This window comes from Salmo trutta, chromosome 16 (genome assembly GCF_901001165.1).
Source record: "Salmo trutta chromosome 16, fSalTru1.1, whole genome shotgun sequence".
Lineage (NCBI taxonomy): Eukaryota > Metazoa > Chordata > Actinopteri > Salmoniformes > Salmonidae > Salmo > Salmo trutta.
In genome coordinates, this window is record NC_042972.1 from 27,684,253 (window position 1) to 27,710,940 (window position 26,688).

General features: G+C 42.2%; 4 protein-coding genes across 4 annotated transcripts; 3 read left to right on the forward strand and 1 right to left on the reverse strand.

Annotated features, from left to right (window-relative positions):
* Positions 1 to 841: 841 nt before the first annotated feature.
* Positions 842 to 8,387, forward strand: pmela (premelanosome protein a). The gene is made up of 12 exons (XM_029693775.1): positions 842 to 988; positions 3,578 to 3,673; positions 3,772 to 3,918; positions 4,060 to 4,206; positions 4,456 to 4,617; positions 4,792 to 5,097; positions 5,230 to 6,060; positions 6,164 to 6,343; positions 6,464 to 6,566; positions 6,693 to 6,898; positions 7,017 to 7,107; positions 7,383 to 8,387. Exons 1-12 carry the CDS (start codon positions 931 to 933, stop codon positions 7,534 to 7,536), a joined length of 2,481 nt encoding a protein of 826 aa, XP_029549635.1. The 5' UTR covers positions 842 to 930; the 3' UTR covers positions 7,537 to 8,387.
* Positions 8,388 to 8,719: 332 nt separating this feature from the next.
* Positions 8,720 to 13,342, reverse strand: LOC115150460 (tubulin alpha chain-like). Its single transcript, XM_029693776.1, has 4 exons — positions 13,237 to 13,342; positions 10,781 to 11,003; positions 10,539 to 10,687; positions 8,720 to 10,440 (listed from the first exon to the last, which is right to left on the reverse strand). Exons 1-4 carry the CDS (start codon positions 13,237 to 13,239, stop codon positions 9,460 to 9,462), a joined length of 1,356 nt encoding a protein of 451 aa, XP_029549636.1. The 5' UTR covers positions 13,240 to 13,342; the 3' UTR covers positions 8,720 to 9,459.
* Positions 13,343 to 16,615: 3,273 nt separating this feature from the next.
* LOC115150463 (tubulin alpha chain-like) lies at positions 16,616 to 20,101 on the forward strand. The gene is made up of 4 exons (XM_029693778.1): positions 16,616 to 16,642; positions 18,557 to 18,791; positions 18,844 to 19,016; positions 19,115 to 20,101. The coding sequence occupies exons 1-4, from the start codon at positions 16,631 to 16,633 to the stop codon at positions 20,084 to 20,086; spliced, it is 1,392 nt and encodes a 463-aa protein (XP_029549638.1). The 5' UTR covers positions 16,616 to 16,630; the 3' UTR covers positions 20,087 to 20,101.
* Positions 20,102 to 22,394: 2,293 nt separating this feature from the next.
* On the forward strand, positions 22,395 to 26,460 carry LOC115150462 (tubulin alpha-1C chain). Its single transcript, XM_029693777.1, has 4 exons — positions 22,395 to 22,520; positions 24,168 to 24,390; positions 25,078 to 25,226; positions 25,336 to 26,460. Exons 1-4 carry the CDS (start codon positions 22,518 to 22,520, stop codon positions 26,308 to 26,310), a joined length of 1,350 nt encoding a protein of 449 aa, XP_029549637.1. The 5' UTR covers positions 22,395 to 22,517; the 3' UTR covers positions 26,311 to 26,460.
* The last annotated feature ends 228 nt before the right edge of the window (positions 26,461 to 26,688 follow it).

Sequence of the window (26,688 nt, forward strand, 5' to 3'; positions counted from 1 at the left end):
CGTCCTAAAGAGTACACTCTTTCACTACTCGACAGAAATGTAAAAACATTGGATTGGTGTAGGAATGGGCTAGATAGTTTCCATATACAAGTTATTTCCTTTCAAATCTATGAAGGAATGTGAACAAGTGTACACTTCGGGAGAAAGGAGAGATTATTGGGACACACCCATTGATTCAATTTCCTAAAGAGAAAATTGTTTGACCTTTGCAAACTCCATATGCTAGGACAACATCAGCAAAAAAACAGCCAGCCTGCTCAGTGCTCACAGGCTGTAGCAAGAAAGGATGGTCCAGCACTCAGGTAACGTGTGCAGTAGGTCCCTCAGTTGCTGTGTATCCTCAGACAACACTCCAACACACTCATCATCCTTACTTTGTGAGCTATTGCTTTTTTTCACACCACAACCACTAGGCCACTAATTCCAGAAGGTTCCCACTATCTGATGAAAATGGGAAACCTAACGTTCTGTACTTGTTAGAGAAAATAATATGTCCAAAATCTGATAATTTCTTCAGTTCTTCAAAATAAATTCAAGTGTTTTATCTAGTGGGAAGATGGCATTACTGATGATTTTTAAATCATTCTGGCATGTGGAAATATGTTTTCTGGATGGATGATATCACTAAGTTAAGGTTAATCCCTTTAGCTACTGTAATTATCCAATTAAACATGCGAAAACATAATAGCATTGCTAACAAAGTGTGTGTCTGTTTCACACAGTTGATCAGAGTGGGAGGGGCTGGGTTGTAGACTTCCTATGATGTCAGAGGTAAGAGGCAAGTTTATGGTAATTTATAGTCCAAGACTCTTTTATAGGGAATCGGACATCCTACCACAAATCTCTCCAGGTGGTGTGTTGTTGTTGGGTTTTTAAGACTAGGACGAGGGTTAGGAACTGGGAAAAGAAGGACACACACAACCACGCACAATGAAGACTGTACTGATAGTACTAGTGTTGGCTCTCTTGTCAGCAGCTTTAGGAGCAAGTGAGTATATGGATTATTTTCTGCATGAAAATATCTATTTGATAAAACAGAGGTTTCTCCATTCCATCTTTCTTGAATTATGTGCAGTGTTGGAGTAGAGATGGGGCTGAGGTGGGACGGATTGAAATAATGGAAGAGATTATCACTGAGCTTTGCTAAGTACTCCCTGAGTAATTAGAAATAATTTAGAATGTCCACAGCTTTCCAGCTGCGTGTGAAATTACATTTGTGCTAACATTCCCCTTTAGTAGTGAAATGTTTGTGTTGTTCTATATTTTCCCAAATATAAACTAATTGCATTTTTGTATTCCATAAACTTGTACATTTGAATAATCAATACATACAATATAACTTGTCTGATGATCCGTCAATCATCATGTTATTAATAAGAAACAATAATTCATTGTATAGTTGTTTACACACTAATGGAACTTGGACAAGCTCAACTAACGTAATTATTCAGTAATAGTGAATAACAGTGGTCTCTCTCATATCGTTCAGTTCTGTAATATCTTCAACTTAGTTTGAATGGTTTATTTTATTCTCAGGGTCTGTGTAGAAACCTGAGCTCTAAAGCCGGAATTTTGGAACACTGTAAGATTAATAATAATCTATGCATTACTCCTCTATACACTGCATATATACTCTACAAATATCTGCATATAGTAAAGCGTTTCAATACCTGGTGAATTTACAGGACTACCAGTGTCTGAAATGACGACATTTTCAAAGAGTATACCAGTACAATCTTCTAAGTAACAACATAATTTGTGCAAATCAGTTCAAATTTAAAGTGTGAAGAATTTCATAATGAAGATCCTGAGTAAATGCACACTAATTTTGACATGAGCTCATCATACAGTTCATTTTGGTATCACATATTACCAATCAATTTGGTAAAACATTTGGTAATTAATAATCATTAATCTCACCCCAGCAAGAGTTCAAACACTGTGTTATATACAGTAAAATAGCATGTCCAATAACTACTGACATAGTGTGACACAGATTACATGCTCGTAGTCAAGGATAGCGCAATCACATGCCAAGTTGTCTGCACTCCAAGCCCTACAACTCTAATGTGTATCCTGGAGTTTCAATAGTAAGGGGAACACTTTATCTCAGCTCTCAACAATAAAATAGATTAACTATATTTTTCCCAGAGGGAACATCAGTACTAATGTTGGTCTTTCGCTATCAATCATGCAGTTCAAAGTGTATTGTTTGTATTGTTTATCTAGCAATCTTGCAGTGTGTTGCATCTGATGGATATCAAACCAAATCACAAACTGTAATTAACTTGGTAACTTGGTAGGAGATATTGATGTTTTCATCAGAAATCAGTTTGAAGTGTGACAATCTGATTAATGACTGCACACGATAATGATATTATGGCTTGTCATTATGAATTAGATTTTTTGGAATTTGCATTCCTGAGGTTGTTGAAGCTGAGTGTGACTGTACAGTATCATATAGGGAATACAAGGGGCTCACAATAAGATAATGTAGGTGTTGAGGTTTCCTAAATCCTTAACAAAATCCTTAACACACACACACACACGCGCACACACACACACACACACACACACACACACACACACACACACACACACACACACACACACACACACACACACACACACACACACACACACACAGGAACAACAGTAGGAGAATAAAGCCGCCCTGATGTCTGAGCTCCACAGAGGCTCCCCTCATTCCAGCAGTTGGGATTACAGCTGCCTGCGCTCAGCTGACAGTCACATGAAAGGGATTGAGGGGGATTGCAGGGGCCGTGTGACTCACACCACCTGGAACCCCCACCTCACTCCCTCCTCCCCCTTCCACAACCATCACAGAAATACCTGAACTACTCACCAATGCTATCTACATGTCAAACAATTATCTTTGTCCTTCTTTCAGTAAAATGTTGGTAAATGTCTTTGTTCACACCCCATCATACGCCCATATCCCAAACTGTAGTGTTATGATAATAACTTTTCCTCTACCCAGGGTAGGCAACAGGGCAGAGAACACTTCCCCGTATAATCATGTGCTCATAAAATAGAAGAGCCATGGCTGTATTTCAGTAAGGAAGGGTCAGATACTGTAGATTTTGAGATAAATAGATTATAGAACAGTAGAAATTGTCAACATTTTCAATAAGCATTTGAGTTGGTCTGAGTAGTAGATCTTCGCATGACATTCACCAAAATACATTATAAAAGTAAATGCTATTTAATTAGCCTGGTAGGTAATGAGTTCTGGGTGCCAGGATCCTGATCCTGACCAATGTCTAGACAAAGTCCTAATAAAAGAGCATTTTCAACCTCAGATTTACGTCTAGATTTAGTAGTGCAGTGGTCAGCTGGTCTTACAAACAGATTTTCCGTTAGCGTTTTTGCTGATACCTAATGGCAATACCTCACCATACCTACTGGAGATGCTAAATAACTGATAAAACCTCAATAATATGATTCATATGAATGGATAACATGTCATGTAGTAGTAGAAGTTCACTATGTCAAAGTGTGATAGGAGAACGAGAGGAAAATGACCCTAAAACTTAAACACTTTTCTTTTTTTCAGAGCCTAAAACACGTTTTACACGCTACCGCTCATGGAACTCAGGGATATATCCAGTGTGGAAAGATGGGGACTCCCGATACAGAGATTGTTGGATTGGTGGGTTCTCACTTTATTGCACTTTTTTAAAGATGAATCACTTAATATAGAAACATTAACCACTTTCTATTGATGTATTTATCACTTTCTGTCACCAGGTGGAGAAGTTACATTCGATGTGAAAAATGATGCACCCACCCTGACTGGCGCAAAGGCAACCTTTAACATCGACCTTCGCTTCCCATCAAACCAGACAGTGCTTCCTGATGGACAGGTGGTGTGGGCGCGTAACTGCACTGTCAATGGTGAGCTCTTCTTCCAAATTCAACCACTAGACCACACCCCACTGAGCCCACAGTTTTTTTGTTGGTCCTATAGGCCTACAGTATTTTTCTAGTGTCCCTAACCTTTTATGTTGAACTGGGTGTGGTGTTCCTCTGCTACAGGAACACAGTACCGTCAGGGTCAGGCTGTGTATCCCGACCAGGTCTCTGGTCCTTCAGGAGAGTACAGCGGAGTCTTTCCTGATGGCACCCCCTTCACTGGGACCGCAGACAGGAAACCCCACTACGTGTTTGTGTGGAAGACATGGGGTAAGGACAGCTCTTTCATTTACAGACATTCATGTGAGAAAATGCTAACACAATAACACAATGCTTTCTAGTATTTACAAAGCTGTGCACAGTGTGCGCTGTGAAATCATTCCTTTCATAAGAGGGTTGAAAGGACTAATGAAGCAGCTAATGTTCTTGGGAGTTTTGTCAGCACAAGATTTGATCCTCAGGCCGTTCATATTTATAAGCTCTGCTGGTTTTTCTAACTACTGCTGCTTTGTATCCCAGGACGTTACTGGCAAGTGGCGGATGGGACCTCCTCCTCTCTCACCATCGGCACGGACAATGTGCCCCTGGGCTCTTACAACATGGAGGTAGTCATCTACCACTGTCGTGGCAAGGACAAGTTCATCCCTCTGGGCTACGCCTCCACAACCTTCTCCATCACAGGTGGGCAGCTGGATCCAGGGTTTAAGTGCACAAAATCTTATTTAAACCAAAATTCAATCAACCCTAATTTGACTTCAATTGATAATTTGAAATAATTTGCATTGACTCTCACAAACCTTCACAGCATTGATGTCACAACGTGACATCTTTTGTCTTTGCTTTGTGCCTCCCCAGACCAGATCCCCTTTGCAGTGTCGCTGACTCAAATTAATGATGTGAACGAGGCTGACCAGAGCTTCATCCAGAATCGGGCCATTGCCTTTAGCATCAGCCTCCACGACCCCAGCCAGTACCTCAGCGCCTCAGACGTCACCTTTAACTGGGACTTTGGTGACAACAGTGGCACCCTCATCTCCAGGGAGCACCAGGTCACACATACATACCTCAACACCGGCACATACAGGCCTCAGGTGGTCCTGATGGCAAGCATCCCCAACAGCTGTGACACACCTGCAGACCCCACCGCTGCCAGCCCCACTGGTGAGAGACATCGAGTTTCTATTTTACAGCGAATCCATTTATTGGATCCAATCTTCCCTTTACAAAAGTTAATGCATATTCAGTGTATATAACAGTCATAACTGTTGCCTTTCTTCTTGTGTTTTCAACCAGTGATGCCTATGAATCCCTCCGGTGCTCCTGCCGTTGTTGTGGTGGTCTCTACCCCAAGTGCAGCTCCAGCTGACATCGCCCTGGATGTGCCCGCCTCTGACGTTGCCCCTGCTGAGGCTGCAGACACAGATGCAGCTGCAGCTGCAGAGGGAGTCGAGGTGGTTGCCTCAGCAGCAGATGATCCAGCCGTCATCCCAGCAACAGAGGACCCTGCCTCTGTCCCTGCAGTAGAAGCCGATGCCACAGGAGAAGACACGGCTGCTGCAGCCATTGAGGTCCCTGCCCCTGTCCCTGCAGTAGAAGCCGATGCCACAGCAGAAGACACGGCTGCTGCAGCCATTGAGGTCCCTGCCCCTGTCCCAGCTGTGGAGGGAGCCACAGCTGCCCCCGTCGCCCCAGCAACTGAAGAGGCAGCTGCTGTTGATGCTGATGCAGCTGCAGCTGCCGAAACAGCAGTGGTAGAGGCAACGGCTGCAGATGTGCCTGCCATCGACGCTGCTCCTTCAGTTGCTCCAGTTGCAGAGGGAGAAGAGGCCACAGTGGACCTGGCAGCCACAGTCCTCCCAGAGGTCCCAGCTGTAGCCACCGTTACACCCGTGGAGGAGGCAACCGCAGTTGCCGATGCTGAGGTGGTGGCTGAGGTTGCGGCTGCAACAGAGGTGGCCCAGGTCGAGACGGTGGCCCCTGCTGCTAACGTCATTGTTCCTGCCGCCACGGAGGCTACAGCTGTGGTGGAGGTGGTGCCAGCTGAACTTGCTCTTGAGGCCGAGGCAGAGCTAGAAGCAGAGGTTGTAGAGACAGTGATTGAGGTTGCAGCTGATGCCACTGCAGGTAATCAGTTACTTAGTTACTTAGTCATTCTGTATACAAACAAAAACATTATTTGAGCCATTTCATAATATTATTAACTTACTGTATTTTTGTTCCTCTTCAGTGCCAGCAGCAGTGAGTGCTCCAGTGGAGAGTGAGGTAGCAGCAGAGGCTGAGATAGAGACAGACACAGAGACACAGGTGGCTCTTGTTGTGGCTAAAAGACAGGCTCCTGAACTTACAGCGGCTGACAACTGTATGATATACCGCTATGGCTCCTTCTCGACCGCTGTGAATGTTGTCCGTAAGTCCACATATGTCCAGATACTGTAGATGTTCAGTATTTTCAATACAGTCACAGTTGAGATGTAAAATGCAGGTGATGGTTGCTGATAATGATCTCTCAATCGATCTCATTTCTCAGAGGGTATTGAGAGTGTGGAGATCACCCAGGTGGCCAATGTGGTGTCTCTGGCCACTGAGGTGGTGCAGAATGCTGTGGACCTGACCATCACCTGCCAGGGGAGGTGAGAAGCCAACTAGCAGTGGAAACAGGACCCAAGGAACCATGCACATTCCTATTGAAATTAATATTTTGAACATTACCATCACCTGCACTTTATATTTCCACCTTCTCTTTACATATTACATAGCCTTCCCAATGAAGTGTGCACCATCATCTCGGACGCAGACTGCATCACGCCTGTGGAGACCATCTGTAACAACGTGACACCCTCCCCAGATTGTCAGATGATCCTTCGCCAGTTCTTCAACGACTCTGGAGTGTTCTGCATCAACGTGTCCCTGACCAATGATGTTAGTCTGGCTGTGGCCAGTGCTAAAGTTAGTGTGACTGTGGGTGAGTGAAATTAACAAACCTGTACATACAACTTTATGATCTGTAAAATCCTTTTAATTTGACATTTCACTGATCGTGGAGTGTACCATACCTTCCTCGAAATGTGTTGTGGTTGCAGGCTCCAAATCCTCCCCAGCAGGCACTGTGGCCGCGGTTCTGGGTGTCATGGTCCTTGTCTGTGTTGCTGGTGCCATCGCTTTGACCTACAAGTGAGTGAAAGACAGTTCTAACCACTGTAAAAGTCAATAAAGTCACACACTTCCTGGTTTCTCCAAATTGATAATTGATTTATGATCCACAAAAACTATTTGACACATAGTGGTCCACTGAAGATAATTCCACATTATATCCCATGCCATTTCTATCTAAATAAATTATTAATTTTGAAATATTATGTTGCGGTTTTATATAATATAATGCACATCTTATTTTTAATTGTTTTAACTGTAGCATGAATGCCACCTAACTTGTGTTTTTCAACCAGGAGGTTTAACCAATACCGTCCACTGAGGGAGGACCCAACTGGAGGCAGCATGGGAAGCTCTGGAAACACGTCTGTGCCGATGCTGCTGTGGAACCTTCTGAGCCGACAGTCACCAGGAGAAAGAAGCCCACTGCTTCAGGGAAGGGTGGTGTGAAAACTCATAACCATCTGCACTGATAAAGCACACACTCATGCATGCATGTTAACACTTAAATATCACTCAGACACACACCTCCACTCAGTAACTCTGAAATACGCATATACATGTTAACACATTGCAGACTCAGACACACACAGCCACCCTAATGCAGAGACAAAATGCAACAAGAACAAGCAGTTGTATTCTGTATTGTTTCACTGAAAGAAACTTTAATAAAAACTATAATGTATTAGAAATTTATACGTTTTCAACACAGAACAAAAAAAAAAAAAAAAAGCCAAAATAAATGTGTTTGTTTCTGCCGTTGCATCACTTGTGACAAAATATTATATTTATTTTGACCCTCATACTTTTTTATTTAACAAAAGAAAAACTGATGAAAGTTTACAAAAATGTAGCAATTTATGCTGTGCTTTTTCTGTTATTACTCACTCTTCCTTAGAATGTAATCATAACAATGAATGACTGCCTCTTGTAACCTTCCAACACATTCATTTTCTTGGTTAACTGGTCTAATTTGAATTGCCCAAAAATCACAGCCCTGTGATATAACATATATAATGTCACCCCAAAAAGAAGCATTAAAATGTAAATTATGTAAGAATCTTCAACTACCGGTATACCTTCATGTTTTCCTAGTCCTATCTGAGCTTGCATTCTTGCTTTTGTCCTCCATGCCCTTACTAAACTAGTACTGATTTTCCTGTCCATAGATCAAGAAATGTAAGCGCGTTGAGTGGTTTATTATTGATGTGAGTCTTGAAGTCTATTCAGAATTGAACTGTTTTGGGTGTTATTGTTACATTGCCACAAATAAAGAGGAGGAACCCATTCCTGAAGCAGAACAGAGGTTTGGCCACAGGGTGGCATGGTAAAAGTACTGTAGCATTGAAAGGAATTGAGTGGAGTCTAAGGAAAATAGAGGTATTGAAGGAAAGTCCATGCAAATTATAGAGCTCTAATTGTCACCACAATCAATACTCAATACTAAAGCTGTCTCTTCTTATTGTAAACCAGTTCATGTCAGAAGTAAGATATGATTTATATGATTAAATATAAAGAACAAGCTATTGGTTTTACGTTATGTATTTCAGATAAAAAATTATAGAAAAAGAACCATGGGGAAAATGCAATGATGTGTAGGTTTGAGATAAATAAAAAGAAAGGCACAACTCTATTGCATTAAAATGTTCATTTAATTTTGTTTTGATTCTGCTGGCATTTCTCAGAATGCTGCATGAAATGTTTTGTTAAGCTGCTAGAAAAGAGCATAACGTTGCTGCAAGTACATTTGTTTTGGCAAATATATGCATATCAATTGTGTGCGATTGTATATGCATATAAATTGCCCATGTGTAATTACACAAACAGATAGTTGTAGAACTATGTAACAATATGTACGTACATTGTTATTACACTGCAATAATAATAATAATGATTTATTCTTGGGAAATACTGTGATAAGTCCTGGTGAGTGAAGCTGATCCATGGAATTTTGTTGAAAATGTTTTTAAAAATTAAGTAGTTATTATATATCAAAGTCAGAAGAGGACAGAAAGTTGCAGTGTAAAACTGTAAAAAGTAAAACCATTGCAACACCATAACATTCCCTGAACACAACTACAGCACATTTCCTTAACCATTTTCGGTGCCAATGGACATCATGGCATTTACATTTTAGTCATTTAGCAGACTCTCTTTTCCAGAGCAATTGGGGTTAAGTGCCTTGCTCAAGGGCACATTGACACATTTTCTTTCACCTGGTCGCTCTTAATCGCTAGGCTACCTGCCGCCCTATCTATGATGTGTGACAGTGCTTGCTAGCAATTTCCAACACTAATAAGGAAAGCTGAGCCATATTAACTTGTAACCAGTGATAAGCTTGCTTGTGATTTGACTAGGGCGAATAAATTCACTTTAATACTCCTCTCCCTCCTCCTCTCCCTCTCCCTCAATGGAGTCGACGCCCACCTCTTCATAATCTTTCTCCAGGGCAGCCATGTCCTCCCTGGCCTCAGAGAACTCTCCCTCCTCCATACCCTCACCTACGTACCAGTGCACAAAAGCACGCTTGGCGTACATCAGATCAAACTTGTGGTCAAGACGGGCCCAGGCCTCTGCCACTGCAGTGGTGTTGCTAAGCATGCACACTGCCCTCTGGACCTTGGCCAGATCTCCACCAGGTACCACAGTTGGGGGCTGGTAGTTGATACCAACCTTGAAACCAGTTGGGCACCAGTCTACAAACTGGATGGAGCGTTTTGTTTTGATGGTGGCAATGGCAGCATTGACATCTTTGGGCACAACGTCACCACGGTACAGCAGACAGCAGGCCATGTACTTGCCGTGACGTGGGTCACATTTCACCATCTGATTTGCTGGCTCAAAGCAAGCATTTGTGATCTCAGACACTGAGAGCTGCTCATGGTAAGCCTTCTCTGCCGAGATCACAGGGGCATAGGTGGCCAGGGGGAAGTGAATACGGGGGTAGGGCACCAAGTTGGTCTGGAACTCTGTCAGATCAACATTGAGGGCACCATCGAATCGGAGGGAAGCAGTGATGGAGGACACAATCTGACTGATCAACCTGTTAAGATTAGTGTAGGACGGACGCTCGATATCAAGGTTCCTACGGCAGATGTCATAGATGGCCTCATTGTCTACCATGAAAGCACAATCAGAGTGCTCCAGGGTGGTGTGGGTTGTCAGGATGGCGTTGTAGGGCTCAACAACGGCTGTGGACACCTGAGGAGCTGGGTAGATGGAGAACTCAAGTTTGGACTTCTTGCCGTAGTCAACAGACAAGCGCTCCATCAACAGGGAGGTGAAACCAGAACCGGTGCCACCTCCGAAGCTGTGGAAGACCAGGAAGCCCTGGAGGCCAGTGCACTGGTCAGCCTAGAGAGAGAGGGAGGAGAGATGTTTCAGATCATTATGGTTGGATAAAGATAGAGAATGTACAGAGATGTAGAGTGTATGTTAATAAGAGTTGTCACCAGTTTGCGGGTCCTGTCCAGAACCAAGTCAATAATCTCTTTGCCGATGGTGTAATGCCCACGGGCGTAGTTGTTGGCTGCATCCTCCTTCCCAGTGATCAGCTGCTCAGGGTGGAAGAGCTGGCGGTATGTTCCTGTGCGCACCTCATCTGGAGAAATAAATACTTGTTAGCTTTTCCCATGACTAAGGAGATAGACCAATGTTAACAGAACGTCATTGTTTCAAGACAAATTGATCTTACCGATGACAGTGGGCTCCAGATCTACAAACACAGCCCTGGGGACGTGCTTGCCAGCTCCAGTCTCACTGAAGAAGGTGTTGAAGGAGTCGTCTCCTCCTCCAATGGTCTTGTCACTGGGCATCTGTCCGTCCGGCTGGATCCCGTGCTCCAGACAGTAGAGCTCCCAGCAGGCATTGCCGATCTGGACGCCAGCCTGACCCACGTGGATGGAGATACACTCACGCTGGAGAAAGAGGAGAGAGAGCAATTGAATTGGATCCCACTGCACACAATCAAGGTAAATGTTAATGATGTCACCAAAGCCTTCTCATGTGCATTTATAGCATCAAAATAGTATCCACTCTCCATAATGTCTAATCCAATGCAAATTAGATTCTTGCACTCTTTTCATTTAGTATATTACTAATTTATTAGGATCCCCATTAGCTTTCGCTAAAGCGGCAGCTACTCTTCCTGAAGGGTGAACTGAAATTCAGTAAGGTTGCATTTTCCCGCACTGCAGCTATTCCACACAATCATCCCCACTGTTCTGAGAGCATAAATGGCATTGAGAAATTGGATAAAATGGGAATTGTGCCATTTAGATGTACCGCCCTGAGACTGAAGTCTGCAGGAGAGAGAGATGATCAAAAGCTGCAGCATGGGCTGAACCATGACGAACCACACAACCATACCCCCTCCTCCCTCACACTCCTCCCCTTCCCCCTTCCCTTCCTCCCTCCAGCTACACCCTACTGTTCCCAAGGGATTTTCTTGCATATGTCCGTTGCTAAGCAACTGGGCACTGGCAGGAAACCGTTTGTGGTTTTGCACAGGAGGGGGTGGTTTATGCACATTCCATAAAAAAATTATGATTTAGATTTGTCTATAATGTGCATACACCCAGTGACACTCAACAGCTATGGCACTCTATAATATCTATAGGTCATTGTACAGAAATACCTGCAGATATTTTCACCAACCCTAAGGCTATTTGATTTTGCTCTCTAGGGCAAATCACTCACATCTCATGTTGCAAAATGGAATACGCTACAGATTCTACAGTGCATAGATTGAACAGTAATGCCATTATAGAAATAGTAGCCTTTATGTGCAGCGAGTACACTTCAACCGGCGACTGTTATATCAATTTTGCTTCTCTCTGGTTGGAAAGAAGCTGCCTGGAGTGCTAATCTAAACATGAACATGGAAAGACCAGGGTGCAGCTGGCTACAATGGCCTATATACAAATCCATCTGAAAAAGACCACCTCAGAGAAAGATCTTAACCCTTAGACCTCCCACTGTCAGGTGTCATTCTGGAGACCAGATGCACCTGCAGAAATTATGGATTAACTAATAAGGTTCACCTAAGTCTGTTATTTTCCTATATAGGCTACTTTCCTCTGAAAATAAAGGGTTAGATCATTTTAAATGGCCATCGGAACGTCAATATTGATTCAACTGTTCCACAGTAACTGTAATGGTTTGGTAAAGTTGGTTTGTTTCTAGAACTGTTCGGTAAATTCTATCAATGTGATCCCCTTTCTGCCTATTTGATTCACCTTGCCTTGTATCGCTTTAAGGCTAATGTATGCGCACCATTAGGAATTTGATGGAGAGGCCAGCAGAATGCTTAAACGTCCACCGGTGCCTTCTAGTCAAAATCAAATTAACGCATCAAATTTACATAGAGTAGTTTATAGCATACCGCATATTATAGACTATAGCCTAACATTGATGGCTATAGTACTAGATATTAAACTACCAGAATGTGTCAAAAGGCTAACTATCAGAATAAATCTCTTCTCAACGTAATAGTCTACATTTCAAGGTGGGCGCGCCTCACACGATCAAGAAAACGCAGTCTATCAAGGTGGCAGAGGTTTGGTTGATGAGATCTGGAATGTTCTTCTGTCCCAGGTTCGTTAATAACACCTTTTTTTATATTCGGTAGTCAAACTTGAACTTGATAGTATTTTATAATAGCAAATTATATTCAAATGACAATTAAGGCTAAGATAATTCGGCTGTATCGTCCTCGGTCCGTAGCCGGCCAAGGGCAACCGGCATCAATTCACGCAAATCACACCAACTTTCATTTTCACAAAGCACAATGTAACGAATATTTCAATTGAATCGACATGAGCACCTTCACTATATGAATTTGTAATAAACATACAATTGAAAATAAGGTTCTATAGGCAATAGTGTGTTTCTTCGACAGTTTGAAGCATATCCTATCATATTATGGTGGTCAAATGCATCAGTGACCACTTATTTCAGCCACAATATGAAATTCCAGCCACAATATGAATGTAGCCATATACTCTCGGCCTACAATATGAAACAAAATGTTAGGCTATGTAACGAGATTGATGGAATGGATGAGTAGCTAGCACCACCATGAGTAAAATGAGAGATGAACACACAACATAAATAAATAAATAAATAGACTACTTTCTAAAAAGTACTCACCATTTTTACTGATGGATATGAGTTTTAGAGAAATATCTAAAAAAAAATTAAGTTTAAATAATTTTCTCTTCGGTTGAGAGAGAAGTTACTTTATCCGACAGTTAAGAGTCGATGTAGTAACTGATCTTAAACACCGTGGCGCGCTAGTATTTGTAGAATCGCAAGGGGGCTGAGCCAGCAACATGAATAAATTAGGAAGAGGAGAGGGTCTCGACAGCGTGCCTAGGCGTGAGACCTATGGTGACAGTGCATTGGTCCTGTTTGTTGTTTTCACAAGATTTTGCCACATCATTTATTGCAGTGAAAGGAGTGCCATCAGCATATACAGTACCTTCAGAAAGTATTCACCGTTTTTTACATTTTCCACAATTTGTTGTGTTACAGCCTTAATTTAAAATGGATTCAATTGAGATTTTTTTCAACACAATACCACATAATGTCAAAGTGGAATTATGTTTTTTGAAATTTTTACAAATGTATAAAAAAATGTAAGCTGAAATATCTTGAGTCAATAAGTATCCATCCCCTTTGTAATGACATGTCTAAATAAGTTGCATGGACTCACTCCCTCATCTCTATACAATTATCTGTAAGGTCCCTGAGTCGAGCAGTGAATTTCAAAATGCCTCACCAAGAAGGGCACCTATTGGTAGATGGGTAAAAATACATTGAATATTCATTTCAGTATGGTGAAATTATTAGTTACACTTTGGATGGTGGATCAATACACCCAGTCACTACAAAGATACAGGCATCCTTCCTAACTCAGTTGCCGGAGTGGAAGGAGGCCAGTGGTGACTTTAAAGACAGAGTAAAAAGAAGTAAGCCTGTACAGAATAAAAATATTCCAAAACATGCATCCTGTTTGCAACAAGGCACTAAAGCAGTACTGCAAAAAATGTGGCAGTGCAATTCACTTTTTGTCCTGAATACAAAATGTTATGTTTGGGGCAAATCCAATACAAGACATTACTGAGTACCACTCTCCATATTTTAAAGCATAGTGGTGGCTGCATCATGTTATGGGTATGCTTGTAATTGTTAAGGACTGTGGAGTTTTGGGGGGGTAACACAAACGGAATAGAGCTAAGCACAGGCAAAATCCTAGAGGAAAACCTGGTTCAGTCTGCTTTCCAACAGACACTGGGAGATAAATGCACCTTTCAGCAGGACAATAACCTAAAACACAAGGCTAAAGTTGCTTATGAAGAAGACAGTGAATGTTCCTGAGTGGCCAAGTTACAGTTTTGACTTAAATCTACTTGAAAATCTATGGCAATACCAGAAAATGGTTGTCTAGCAATGATCAACAACCAATTTGTCAAGAGCTTTGAGGAGCTTAATGGGCAAATGTTGGACAATCAAGGTACCCAGAAAAACTCACAGCTGTAATCGCTACCAAAGGTGCTTCTACAAAGTATTGACTCAGGTGTGTGAACAAATGTATTTAAAATGTATTTCATTTTCAATACATTTGCAAAAAATGATAAAAACATGTTTTCACTTCGTCATTACTGGGTATAGTGTGTAGATGGGTGAGGGGGAAAAAGCAATTACATCTATTTTCAATTCAGGCTGTAACACAATGCTGAAAGAAAGAAATCATATTTCTCCACTCCTGTTCCCAATACAAAATAAACATTTGTTGTATAATTTTACTGCAAGAAATGCATAATACTGCAGGAGTTATTATTTTATAGTTATTATTATATTATGCTACATGTGAGAGGTTCTAGGCCTACAGTCAGTGTCCAGATTTCAGTTAATATTCCATTTAACCCATATGAACTTAAATTAGGAATATTCTGTTTATTCATGGATACAGGGATACTCTTGAGCGGGATATCAAAGGTGCATGTAAACAGCTTATCTCAAATAAGATTTTAAGTGGGATATGAGCTGCTATCCGGAATACTGTGTGTATGTAAACGTGGTCATTGACTAGGGTCTGGTTTCAATGATGGACTCTTTTGGCATAGAGGAACTACGTAACTGCATATGTCGATAAGGGAAAATGTTTTATTCCGGGTACTCTCCCAACAAGTCACGAGGCAGACATGCCAGAACCAAAGTTGCAGGCAAAACCTTTGCAGTAGTTTTAGTTAAGTTAGTTGTTGCAAGCTACTTGCGAAATACCCTCATTAAAAATAAGCTTTATGGTCTCCATCTTCGTAGATACTATTTTGTATTTTATTCAAGCAAATAAAGTAGTGACGTAGGCAGTGATGTAGTTCTCTATGCCAAAAGAGTCCATCACTGAAACCAGAGACTAGTCACTGTGTTGCCTAGGAGCGGGTTTTCGAGACTAGCCTTTAAGCATCTAGCTGCAGAGTAAAGTAGGCTACATGGGTAAATGTAAATAACCAAGGGAAACCCAGCTCCTCTGGATCCCTGCTAAGCCATTAGAGAGCACCACATTCAACATTCAGGTTCTACTAGCAGATGTTACCAATGGCCCATTGTCTGCCACACACCCTGCAGAGCCTCACACAAAGCCATGCATAAACATCACTAGCCCGCATTCATCATTATCACTCAGTTTGGTTTTTATATTGCCATGTGGATTGACTTCTGTCATATTTAGGCCTACCACAAATGCAGAGTTTCTCTTTGTTCAGCATTCATACACATACTAGGGCGGCACACAATTGGCCCAGTGTGGTCCGGGTTAGAGTTTGGCCGGGGTAGGCCGTCATTGTAAATAATAATTTGTTCTTAACTGACTTGCCTAGTTAAATAAAGGTAAAAAAAAATATATTGATTCAAATTCAACTGTTCCTGTCATATTCTCCCATGGATTATTATCAAAGCCTTGTGGTGGCAATAGATGAATTGTATAGGTCTACTCATGTTTCAGGAGTAAAATATATATATATTTTTTTGTTTCCTCATAACAGCATACTTCCTGACGATAAATAAGATTGGCATGCACCTGCTAACATACAAGAGCAGTTAGGCTATTTATTTATTCATGTTCGACATCTTGATCTTTTTTTTTACGGGGTTTCATCTATGTTTTGGACAATCCTAAAGGGGAGGAAAGTGTAAGTGGTCCATCTGTCTGTAATTGCTGAGTTGGGATGGCATGCAAGTCAGGCAGACGGGCAGGGAGGGGCAGTCAGGGAAATCTGATGCAGCTGTCTCTTTCAAACACAGCCCCCATCTCCTCCTTAATCCCTTTGCCTTCAGACCAATATTGTTGAAATGATGTGTGTGTGTGTGTGTGTGTGTGTGTGTGTGTGTGTGTGTGTGTGTGTGTGTGTGTGTGTGTGTGTGTGTGTGTGTGTGTGTGTGTGTGTGTGTGTGTGTCAATGGGTATTCCGGATACAGGGAGAGGAAGAGAGGTGACAGACAGCTGGGACAGGGAGAGGAGAAGGAAGACAGCTGAGGGGCCATGTGTTTGCTGGTAACTGAACACAGTGACACATCACCGGTCACTCGATCCACTGCAGAGGAGTGACATCACTGCTGCAAAACCTTGAACAAAGAGGGGCGGAGGCTGGCTGCCTGGCAGACTAGGGGGGAGGCGGGGGTTAGAAGGAGGAGGTTGGTGTAGCTGAATCCATACTCTATTGCATTTTAAATATGCATATGTGAAATTGTCATGAATGAAAAATAAGTATTTGGTGAGATTTTATACTGGTTTGCATCCTCTCCATCTCAATGAATTGACTATGTGTTTGAATGACATCCAATATAAACTATCAAAATAAAGAAAGTCTCACACTCCACGTATAAACTCCCAGCAATTGAATGGGTATTTACCAACGTTTCGGCATCACTGTGCCTTCCTCAGGGTCTGGGTGATGCCGAAACGTTGGTAAATACCCATTCAATTGCTGGGAGTTTATACGTGGAGTGTGAGACTTTCTTTATTTTGATAGTTTATAGTTTATTTTCCGTTAGTCAGCACCTCCACACAAACTATTATTTTGGGTGTGCGCCAGCTCATGTTTTTTGAATGACATCTAATGACAGAGGCAATATATAGGTCTAATGTGGGGCTAGATAGCCTACTCGGCATTTTAGCATAGGGCTGTATTGTTGGCACAGAATTTAGTTCAGCACCCAAAGCTCAAGGAGATGTGGGACTAAATACTTCATTGACTTACAAAATAGAGTGTATGTAGCGCATGCAGTCTGTGTGTTTTGAAGGGGGTAGATTTGATCATTCAGCACCAGTTTTTTAAATGTGATTTATCTCACATAGGCCTATGTCCAGCATCATCCAGCATAAGGCCCTCTATAAAGGGTGTGTCCATTATTGCTATTTAGACCTCTGTAATGGCTTGAGAGACTACAGCACATAATGCTAACCCTGAATGTTTTTCCTCGTCACTAAAGCAATCATATTCACATAATTAAATAATTGGTAAATACCAATTCACTTTATCTCACTCTCATTGAGATATATTCGATCTACAATGCGTATTACATAGACCTGTTTCATTTCGACTTCCAAATTAAATTAATATAGTAATACAACTAAAAACAATGTAATTATCTGCGAACATGCTTTGTATTTTGTCCGCGATTCTGGAGTGGACCGTGCCTGTGTGTCGCTGCCTGGCTCATTCAATGAGAAAGCACCTCCCTCCTCCTCCCGAATTTGGAAAGGGTGTGAATTCAGTCATACAAAAGCAAAAGCATGTTTTGGCCAAATCCAAACAGTTATTTTAGGCCTATGTGAAGGGATACAGTTGCAATAGAATTATAATAGGCTACTATGTGTAATTTATCAGATAAATAGTATTTTATAGAACAATTCTAAAATGTAAGATAAATGAATTTAAGGTAAATATGTATTATGGTGTAGAATATTATTTTCACTTACTTTAATTATTCATTTTAGACTCAGTGAGGTGGGCTAACATCTGCCACACCATTTTAGCACACTGTAAATATATTGTTTGTCTCTCGGCATGTGATTGTCTGTGCAGAATGGCACCAAATCTGACTTGGCATTTCAAAAATGTATTTTTTTATGATATCAGCAGTTATGGCCCTAGGTGCTAGGCTATGATATTAAGAGTGACTGTGTAGAACACATTCTGACTTCAAGGGCCAGTTTCCTGGACTCAGATTAAGCCAGCCTAGCCCTGGATTACTAAACGTGGTCAATGGAGAATCTCCATTGAAATACCTTTTTAGTCCAGGACTAAAATGAATCTCTGTCCAGGAAATCGGACAAAAATAACATACTCAGACTTCAAAGGTCTCATTATGACTGGTTGTGATTTCCTATAAATTAATTTGGAAATTAATTGGAAAGTCATTTATTTTTTTAATAATTGATATACTTATTTATTTTTTCAACCAGCGTGAGTGTATATCAGTTCAAGTAGGTCAGGCTGGAGTCCAGATGGGCAATGCATGCTGGGAGCTCTACTGTCTGGAGCACGGGATCCAGCCGGACGGACAGATGCCCAGTGACAAGACCATTGGAGGAGGAGACGACTCCTTCAACACCTTCTTCAGTGAGACCGGAGCTGGCAAGCACGTCCCCAGGGCTGTGTTTGTAGATCTGGAGCCACTGTCATTGGTACGATCACTTTGTCTTGAGAAAAGGATGAAGACACTGTGCTATCTCAGTCTTGACTTCTTCAGCTAACATATCTTTCTTTGTTTCAGATGAGGTTCGCACAGGAACTTACCGCCAGCTCTTCCACCCTGAGCAGCTGATCACTGGGAAGGAGGATGCAGCCAACAACTACGCCCGTGGGCATTACACCATCGGCAAAGAGATTATTGACTTGGTTCTGGACAGGATCCGCAAACTGGTGACAACTCTTATTAACATACACTCTACATCTCTGTACATTCTCTATCTTTATCCAACCATAATGATCTGAAACATCCCTCCTCCCTCTCTCTCTAGGCTGACCAGTGCACTGGCCTCCAGGGCTTCCTGGTCTTCCACAGCTTCGGAGGTGGCACCGGTTCTGGTTTCACCTCCCTGTTGATGGAGCGCTTGTCTGTTGACCATGGCAAGAAGTCCAAGCTTGAGTTCTCCATCTACCCAGCTCCTCAGGTGTCCACAGCCGTTGTTGAGCCCTACAACGCCATCCTGACAACCCACACCACCCTGGAGCACTCTGATTGTGCTTTCATGGTAGACAATGAGGCCATCTATGACATCTGCCGTAGGAACCTTGATATCGAGCATCCCTCCTACACTAATCTTAACAGATTGATCAGTCAGATTGTGTCCTCCATCACTGCTTCCCTCCGATTCGATGGTGCCCTCAATGTTGATCTGACAGAGTTCCAGACCAACTTGGTGCCCTACCCCCGTATCCACTTCCCCCTGGCCACCTATGCCCCAGTGATCTCGGCAGAGAGGGCTTACCATGAGCAGCTCTCAGTGTCTGAGATCACAAATGCTTGCTTTGAGCCAGCAAATCAGATGGTGAAATGTGACCCACGTCACGGCAAGTACATGGCCTGCTGTCTGCTGTACCGTGGCGACGTTGTGCCCAAAGATGTCAATGCTGCCATTGCCACCATCAAAACAAAACGCTCCATCCAGTTTGTAGACTGGTGCCCAACTGGTTTCAAGGTTGGCATCAACTACCAGCCCCCAACTGTGGTACCTGGTGGAGATCTGGCCAAGGTTCAGAGGGCAGTGTGCATGCTTAGCAACACCACTGCAGTGGCAGAGGCCTGGGCCCGTCTTGACCACAAGTTTGACCTGATGTATGCCAAGCGTGCTTTTGTGCACTGGTACGTAGGTGAGGGTATGGAGGAGGGAGAGTTCTCTGAGGCCAGGGAGGACATGGCTGCCCTGGAGAAAGATTATAAAGAGGTGGGCATCGACTCTATTGAGGGAGAGGAGGGAGAGGAGTATTAAATATTTCTTAATTCCTATGCCAAATTCACACATTACTAGGTGAATCAGAGCTAAGAATGACTGTCACGCGCTGACCTTAAGAGATCCTTTTATGTCTCTATTTTGGTTGGTCAGGGCGTGAGTTGGGGTGGGCATTCTATGTCCTTTTTTCTATGCTTTGTGTTTCTTTGTTTTGGCCTGGTGTGGCTCTCAATCAGGGACAGCTGTACTTCGTTGTCGCTGATTGTGAGTCATACTTAGGCAGCCTGTTTTCCTTTGGGGTTTGTGGGTAGTTAATTTCTGTTTAGTGTTTTGCACCTGATGGGACTGTTCGGTTGTGCTTTTGGTTTGCTTGTCGGATTTAGTGTTCAGTTTTATCATTAAAAATGACGAACACTTACCACGCTGCATTTTGGTCTGATTTCTCTTCCCCTTCATCTGAGGACGACGAAGACCGTTACAATGACTTAATTATTTTTTTCTATAATTCTGCCTTGAACAACCAGCATCATGAAGTAGCAGGATGGTAAGGTGTAGCCCACAAGTCTTTTAAAATGTGCTCACTCACAAAGGCTGATGTCCTTGCTTCATCTGTGCGTTTGTGGCGAGAGCCCAATAAAATCATCAATGAAGGTTATTCTGTTTCTCTGTTATTACATCCTGTAACAATGTTATAAATCACATCCAGATAAGTGAGCATTGAGTAAATTGATATCAGTGAGTTTATATACCCAAGGAAAATACTTATTTAGCTAACATTACTTTTATCTAGACTAATCATGTCTGTCTCTGTAATGTCCAACTACTTATTTTGCTTGCAGTATGTGGCAAAGCTCAGTTTTCATACTGATGACACATTTGAAATGTTTTATTCACCTTAGCAGGAAATTTGACAAATTGTTATCCTTAGCAGTTTGCTAAGCTAGTTGGACTGGTGCAAGGCTTTATAAACAATATATTCATAATCAAAAACTCTGTCTCCCTCCTGTGGTTTGGCATGGTTGTAGTATCTGCTGTTTCATGAGTAGGCCTACACTGTACCAGAAATACTCTACTGACAGATCACTGTCCATTTTTTTAGGCGTATATTTCAAAAACAGTGATGCTATCCATTTTTCCATGCCTTATGTAATCTAGCATTTTTAGGGCAAGGCCTATTCATTCTATGACCATATATGGAGATCATGATAGTAGTTTTTGTAAGCAGGTGCAGCACAAAACATGTTACATTTTCATTTCTAATATAATTTTTTTTTAAAACACTTTTATTTAACTAGGCAAGTCAGTTAAGAACAAATTCTTATTTACAATGACGGCTAACACCGGCCAAACCCGGCCAAAATATCATGCCTTCTGCTTCTTTTCTTCATGAATCACTGTGTAATAGCCCACTTTAATGACTCAGCAAAGTGGCTGGTGTGTGTGTGTGTGTGTGTGTGGTGGAGCTAATGGCATATCCATTCATCTTTGGACTGAAAGATGGTGTAAAACCCACTTTAATGTTGCCATCAACGTTGGTATCTAATGTGTCCACTGTAGCTATTGCACTAAATATTTGAGGTATTATACATCTTTGAATATAGAGGAAAAAACCTATAGTCTACAGCCTACTCCAGTTTTCCATGACATACCAGGTTACGTTTTCTTATAGACTACCAAACCAATAGGCTAATATTAGAAGTGCCTAAAATAGCCTAGGCCTATATTCATTCCTCCTTTTCCCCAAAGTCTTGAGTCTTACATAAGCACCTATCCCAAGTGTCTTGTCTCAAAGAAGCTAGGGCAAAGTAAGTGTTTCCTTGAGACCAGTAAAATGACAACAGTGTCCTCCAAATTACAGGCTACAAAGTCACCATAGAAAGATTCTCAGCTCCAGAATTACTTGGGCTATATCCTATTAAGCCATTAGCAAAAGCAGTTCCACAAAAATATCTCAAAGTATGATTAAATCTAAAGCAAAAACACAAGATAAATAAATCTAAGGATGACATAAAAATATGTTGGCTATTGTCTTAAGATAACATTGTTATCGTTTTCAGTTATTTTCTATCTAAAATAGTTTTGCAATATCGCTCTTGACTGTATGACAGTAGCCTACTTTGTCATGCTATGGGAATGTGCTTATCCTAACTGCCTTGAACTTTGGTTGTAGCCTACATTATAAACCTAACGGTTTCCTTCTTTCGTGTCATCGGCATCCACGTACGCCTACATGTTCAAATGGTCCAATAGAACGATCAAGAACGCCTCTTTTTTCCAGATGGGTGGTACATTTGTGTCCAAAGCCCGCCCAAATGTGGTGGACCGTCATAAGCAGTATAAAAAGCCCCACCCTGACACATTGCTTAAACTTCTCACATTAGACTCCTTAAGGTCCCTCTGTGAGAGTTGGTCGTAAATCTACGGTTTCTTATTTTATCTTTACTGCTCTTTTAAACACCTCATCTTAGACATGGTAAGTATGAAAATGACTGGAATTGTGATTTACTTTAAATGTGGTGTCATCATCGCTTAATACAAGTAGGTTATGACATACTAATCAAACTTGCATATATCTAAGAAACCGTTCTTTTGTATGATTTATCTTTGGGGGAAAAAAGGAAGTTGAGTGACAATCAGACATGATCCGATTTGACACATATAGCCGACATGAAAATGCCATAATATTATTGTCTTTGTGTTAGCCTATCAAAGTGACCTTTAACATATGTCGATTAAGTCTTAGTTAATTTCTACTACTGCGCCACAGCTTCAGAGGCCTATTCCTTATGTAGGGCGGCGCTTATTCTTCCTCCTGTCCCCTCGCTCCTTGACCATAGGTTCTTACTTTGTTACATTGTTGCATTGCGGAAAGTGGCACGCGGTCAACTCAACGGAGCAGGGCGGTTTCATTGTGTCAATGCGGTCATGGTCACAATCAAAACTGTAGGCTAGGCTACAGTGTAAAATCAGAAATCATCTCTCACAATTAAGATTACTTAATCATGTGATTTACACAATCTCGCATTTTATAGGCTAACGCCCGTGAAAGTTGATGGGGTGGGAAATGTCATGAGCAGTACGAAAATAATCGTATGCCAGGGCGGGCATGTTTCTGAACATTCTTGTCCAATACCAGAATAATCTGGGAAAATCAGACCACGTGGTGTTTGCCCATGTTGTGTAGAGAAAGGAAAGTACTGGCTGATGTAGCCTATTTTATGATTCATAAACCGATTATAGGCCTATAGTAAACCCCCCTATAGTCCAAATACCTGTATTGCACATTTTATTTTGGGAGACGACATTTCGTTTTGTTGGAAAAGGCAGTACCAATTCAAATGGCATATTTGCCTCGATCTGCATCTCTATTGCGGCTATTTTTATTTCATATTCTTTTCTGCCCGCGGAAAATAACATCGTTACAGTTGTGCCATATCAGGGATTTTATACTGCTCCCTATACATCGCTAATCTTTGACATGATGACTTTAAATTGCATTTGCAACGGGGACTACCACAGACGACAGCTATAATCGCACCCATTGTCAAGCGCACCGAATGGTGACTTCATGTTAAAAGCATGACACGCAGAGCAAGGACTTTGCCATAGCCTATAACACTGAAGTCATTAGTAAATTCTTCGTCGTTGTTTGATTAGGCCAAATGTATATATTTAAATCCATTATTACAAAATGTGTGGTTGTAGCCTATGAATTACACTAATGGTCTGGAAGTGTCTCCTTAAATTTCTCAGTCTAAATCGTGATTCAATTCAGAAGACCTGTTATCACTCAAGGCTAAACCCTTCAATGATTCAGGGCTGTGAGTAGGCAATTCTACTCCAACACCTACTGCCTGCAGGTCATGTTCTTGCTCTGACACCAACATGGAGCAGGCCTTTATCCCCCATAGCTGCATGTAATCACTGAGTCAGGTGACCTGGGTGTGCTGGTGTTAGAGCCAAAGCTATGCATAACTTGAAAACACAGATGCACATTGGCCCACAGTCAAAATGGTGAATTCATGAAAAGGCGTTTCTCTTTTTATTAACTGAAACGCTTCTGTAGGAAACTCCCAATATCTGAGCACTCAATTTGACATGATTGTACTTTTTCCCACAGCGTGAGTGTATCTCCGTCCATGTGGGCCAGGCTGGCGTCCAGATCGGCAATGCATGCTGGGAGCTCTACTGTCTGGAGCACGGGATCCAGCCCGATGGCAAGATGCCCAGTGACAAGACCATTGGAGGAGGAGACGACTCCTTCAACACCTTCTTCAGTGAGACTGGAGCTGGCAAGCACGTCCCCAGGGCTGTGTTTGTAGATCTGGAGCCCACTGTCATCGGTAAGATCAATTTGTCTTGAAATAATGACTTAACATTGGTCTAGCTCAGTGGTCTTAAATCTTTTCTTGCCTAGGGACGCCCACCCAAGCGAATTGCCGACCGCGTAAAATGTTAGCAATTAAAAAATGTTCATGTCTTGTCAGGTGAATGATTATGGCAAGGAGAATTTAAAAATGTATCATTTGGTAGGTTGTCTTTATTAATTGACCTCCCCCACATTATAATTGGAAGTGTAAACTAAACTCTAACATTGTAGTTACCTTTCTAGCTAATAGACTAAGACATTTTTGTGTTTGCAAAGATGTATTCAGTCAAGAAAGCTTACCAGTGGCACTTGCTGCGACTTGTACTTGTGGGTGCTTTTTCAAAGCCTATGCCGCATACTTCAGAGTGTGTAATTCGCTCCAATGGGTGGAATTTACTCAATATTAGGAATTGAGGAATAAAGTTGAAATCATTAGAAAGAAGAGATTCTATTTTACTGTAGTTATGTAATTCAAAATCTGTTTATTCTGTTGCTAGCAATATTCACAAAAACAATTAAATGAATTAATATATTTTTGTGGTCCTACTGCAGTTTCTTCACAGACCCATAGGGGGCCACTGACTCCTGGCTGAATACCCTTGATCTATCTCTTTAGTCTTGGGAAAAGCTAATATATCTATATCTATATCTCTTTCTCCAGATGAGGTGCGTTCTGGAACTTACCGCCAGCTCTTCCACCCTGAGCAGCTGATCACTGGGAAGGAGGATGCAGCCAACAACTACGCCCGTGGGCATTACACCATCGGCAAAGAGATTATTGACTTGGTTCTGGACAGGATCCGCAAACTGGTGAGAATCTCCAAGAACCTTTTTAGTAGTCTTATTGTACATCCTGCATACTTATTGTCTTCAATAATTACCTAAAATTTAAAATCTTCTCTCCTCCCTCTCTCTCTAGGCTGACCAGTGCACTGGCCTCCAGGGCTTCCTGGTCTTCCACAGCTTCGGAGGTGGCACCGGTTCTGGTTTCACCTCCCTGTTGATGGAGCGCTTGTCTGTTGACTACGGCAAGAAGTCCAAACTTGAGTTCTCCATCTACCCAGCTCCTCAGGTGTCCACAGCCGTTGTTGAGCCCTACAATGCCATCCTGACAACCCACACCACCCTGGAGCACTCTGATTGTGCTTTCATGGTAGACAATGAGGCCATCTATGACATCTGCCGTAGGAACCTTGATATCGAGCGTCCCTCCTACACTAATCTTAACAGGTTGATCAGTCAGATTGTGTCCTCCATCACTGCTTCCCTCCGATTCGATGGTGCCCTCAATGTTGATCTGACAGAGTTCCAGACCAACTTGGTGCCCTACCCCCGTATTCACTTCCCCCTGGCCACCTATGCCCCTGTGATCTCGGCAGAGAAGGCTTACCATGAGCAGCTGACTGTTTCAGAGATCACAAACGCCTGTTTTGAGCCATGTAATCAGATGGTGAAATGTGACCCACGTCACGGCAAGTACATGGCCTGCTGTCTGCTGTACCGTGGCGACGTTGTGCCCAAAGATGTCAATGCTGCCATTGCCACCATCAAAACAAAACGCTCCATCCAGTTTGTAGACTGGTGCCCAACTGGTTTCAAGGTTGGTATCAACTACCAGCCCCCAACTGTGGTACCTGGTGGCGATCTGGCCAAGGTCCAGAGGGCAGTGTGCATGCTTAGCAACACCACTGCAGTGGCAGAGGCCTGGGCCCGTCTTGACCACAAGTTTGACCTGATGTACGCCAAGCGTGCTTTTGTGCACTGGTACGTAGGTGAGGGTATGGAGGAGGGAGAGTTCTCTGAGGCCAGGGAGGACATGGCTGCCCTGGAGAAAGATTATGAAGAGGTGGGAGCAGATAGCGTGGAGGGAGAGGATGAGGGAGAAGAATACTAAAGTATTAGGATCAGGAATTTTCAGCCTCTCAACACATTCAACCTTTTTCCTCAACATTCCTTCTAAAACCATTTTTTTGCTGTCCCTTTGTAACCTTGACTTTTAAATTTTGCTCTCTCCTTTAAGCAATAAAAGTCCATTTTAAATGTTTGGGAATGTGTTTGTGGTTTATTGACCTGCTTACAATAAGTAATGTCTCATAATACAAAATACAGCACTTGCTATGACTGCTCTGCTGTGTTGGATATCGCAGCTTGCCCTGAATGAGGCTGAGCGTTGGTGACTCTTACTTATCTCATAAACTATGCAAATAGAGTCAGTAGAACTGAAAGTACTAGTGTATAGAAATGTGGGACAACACAATGAGTCTTGATCCCC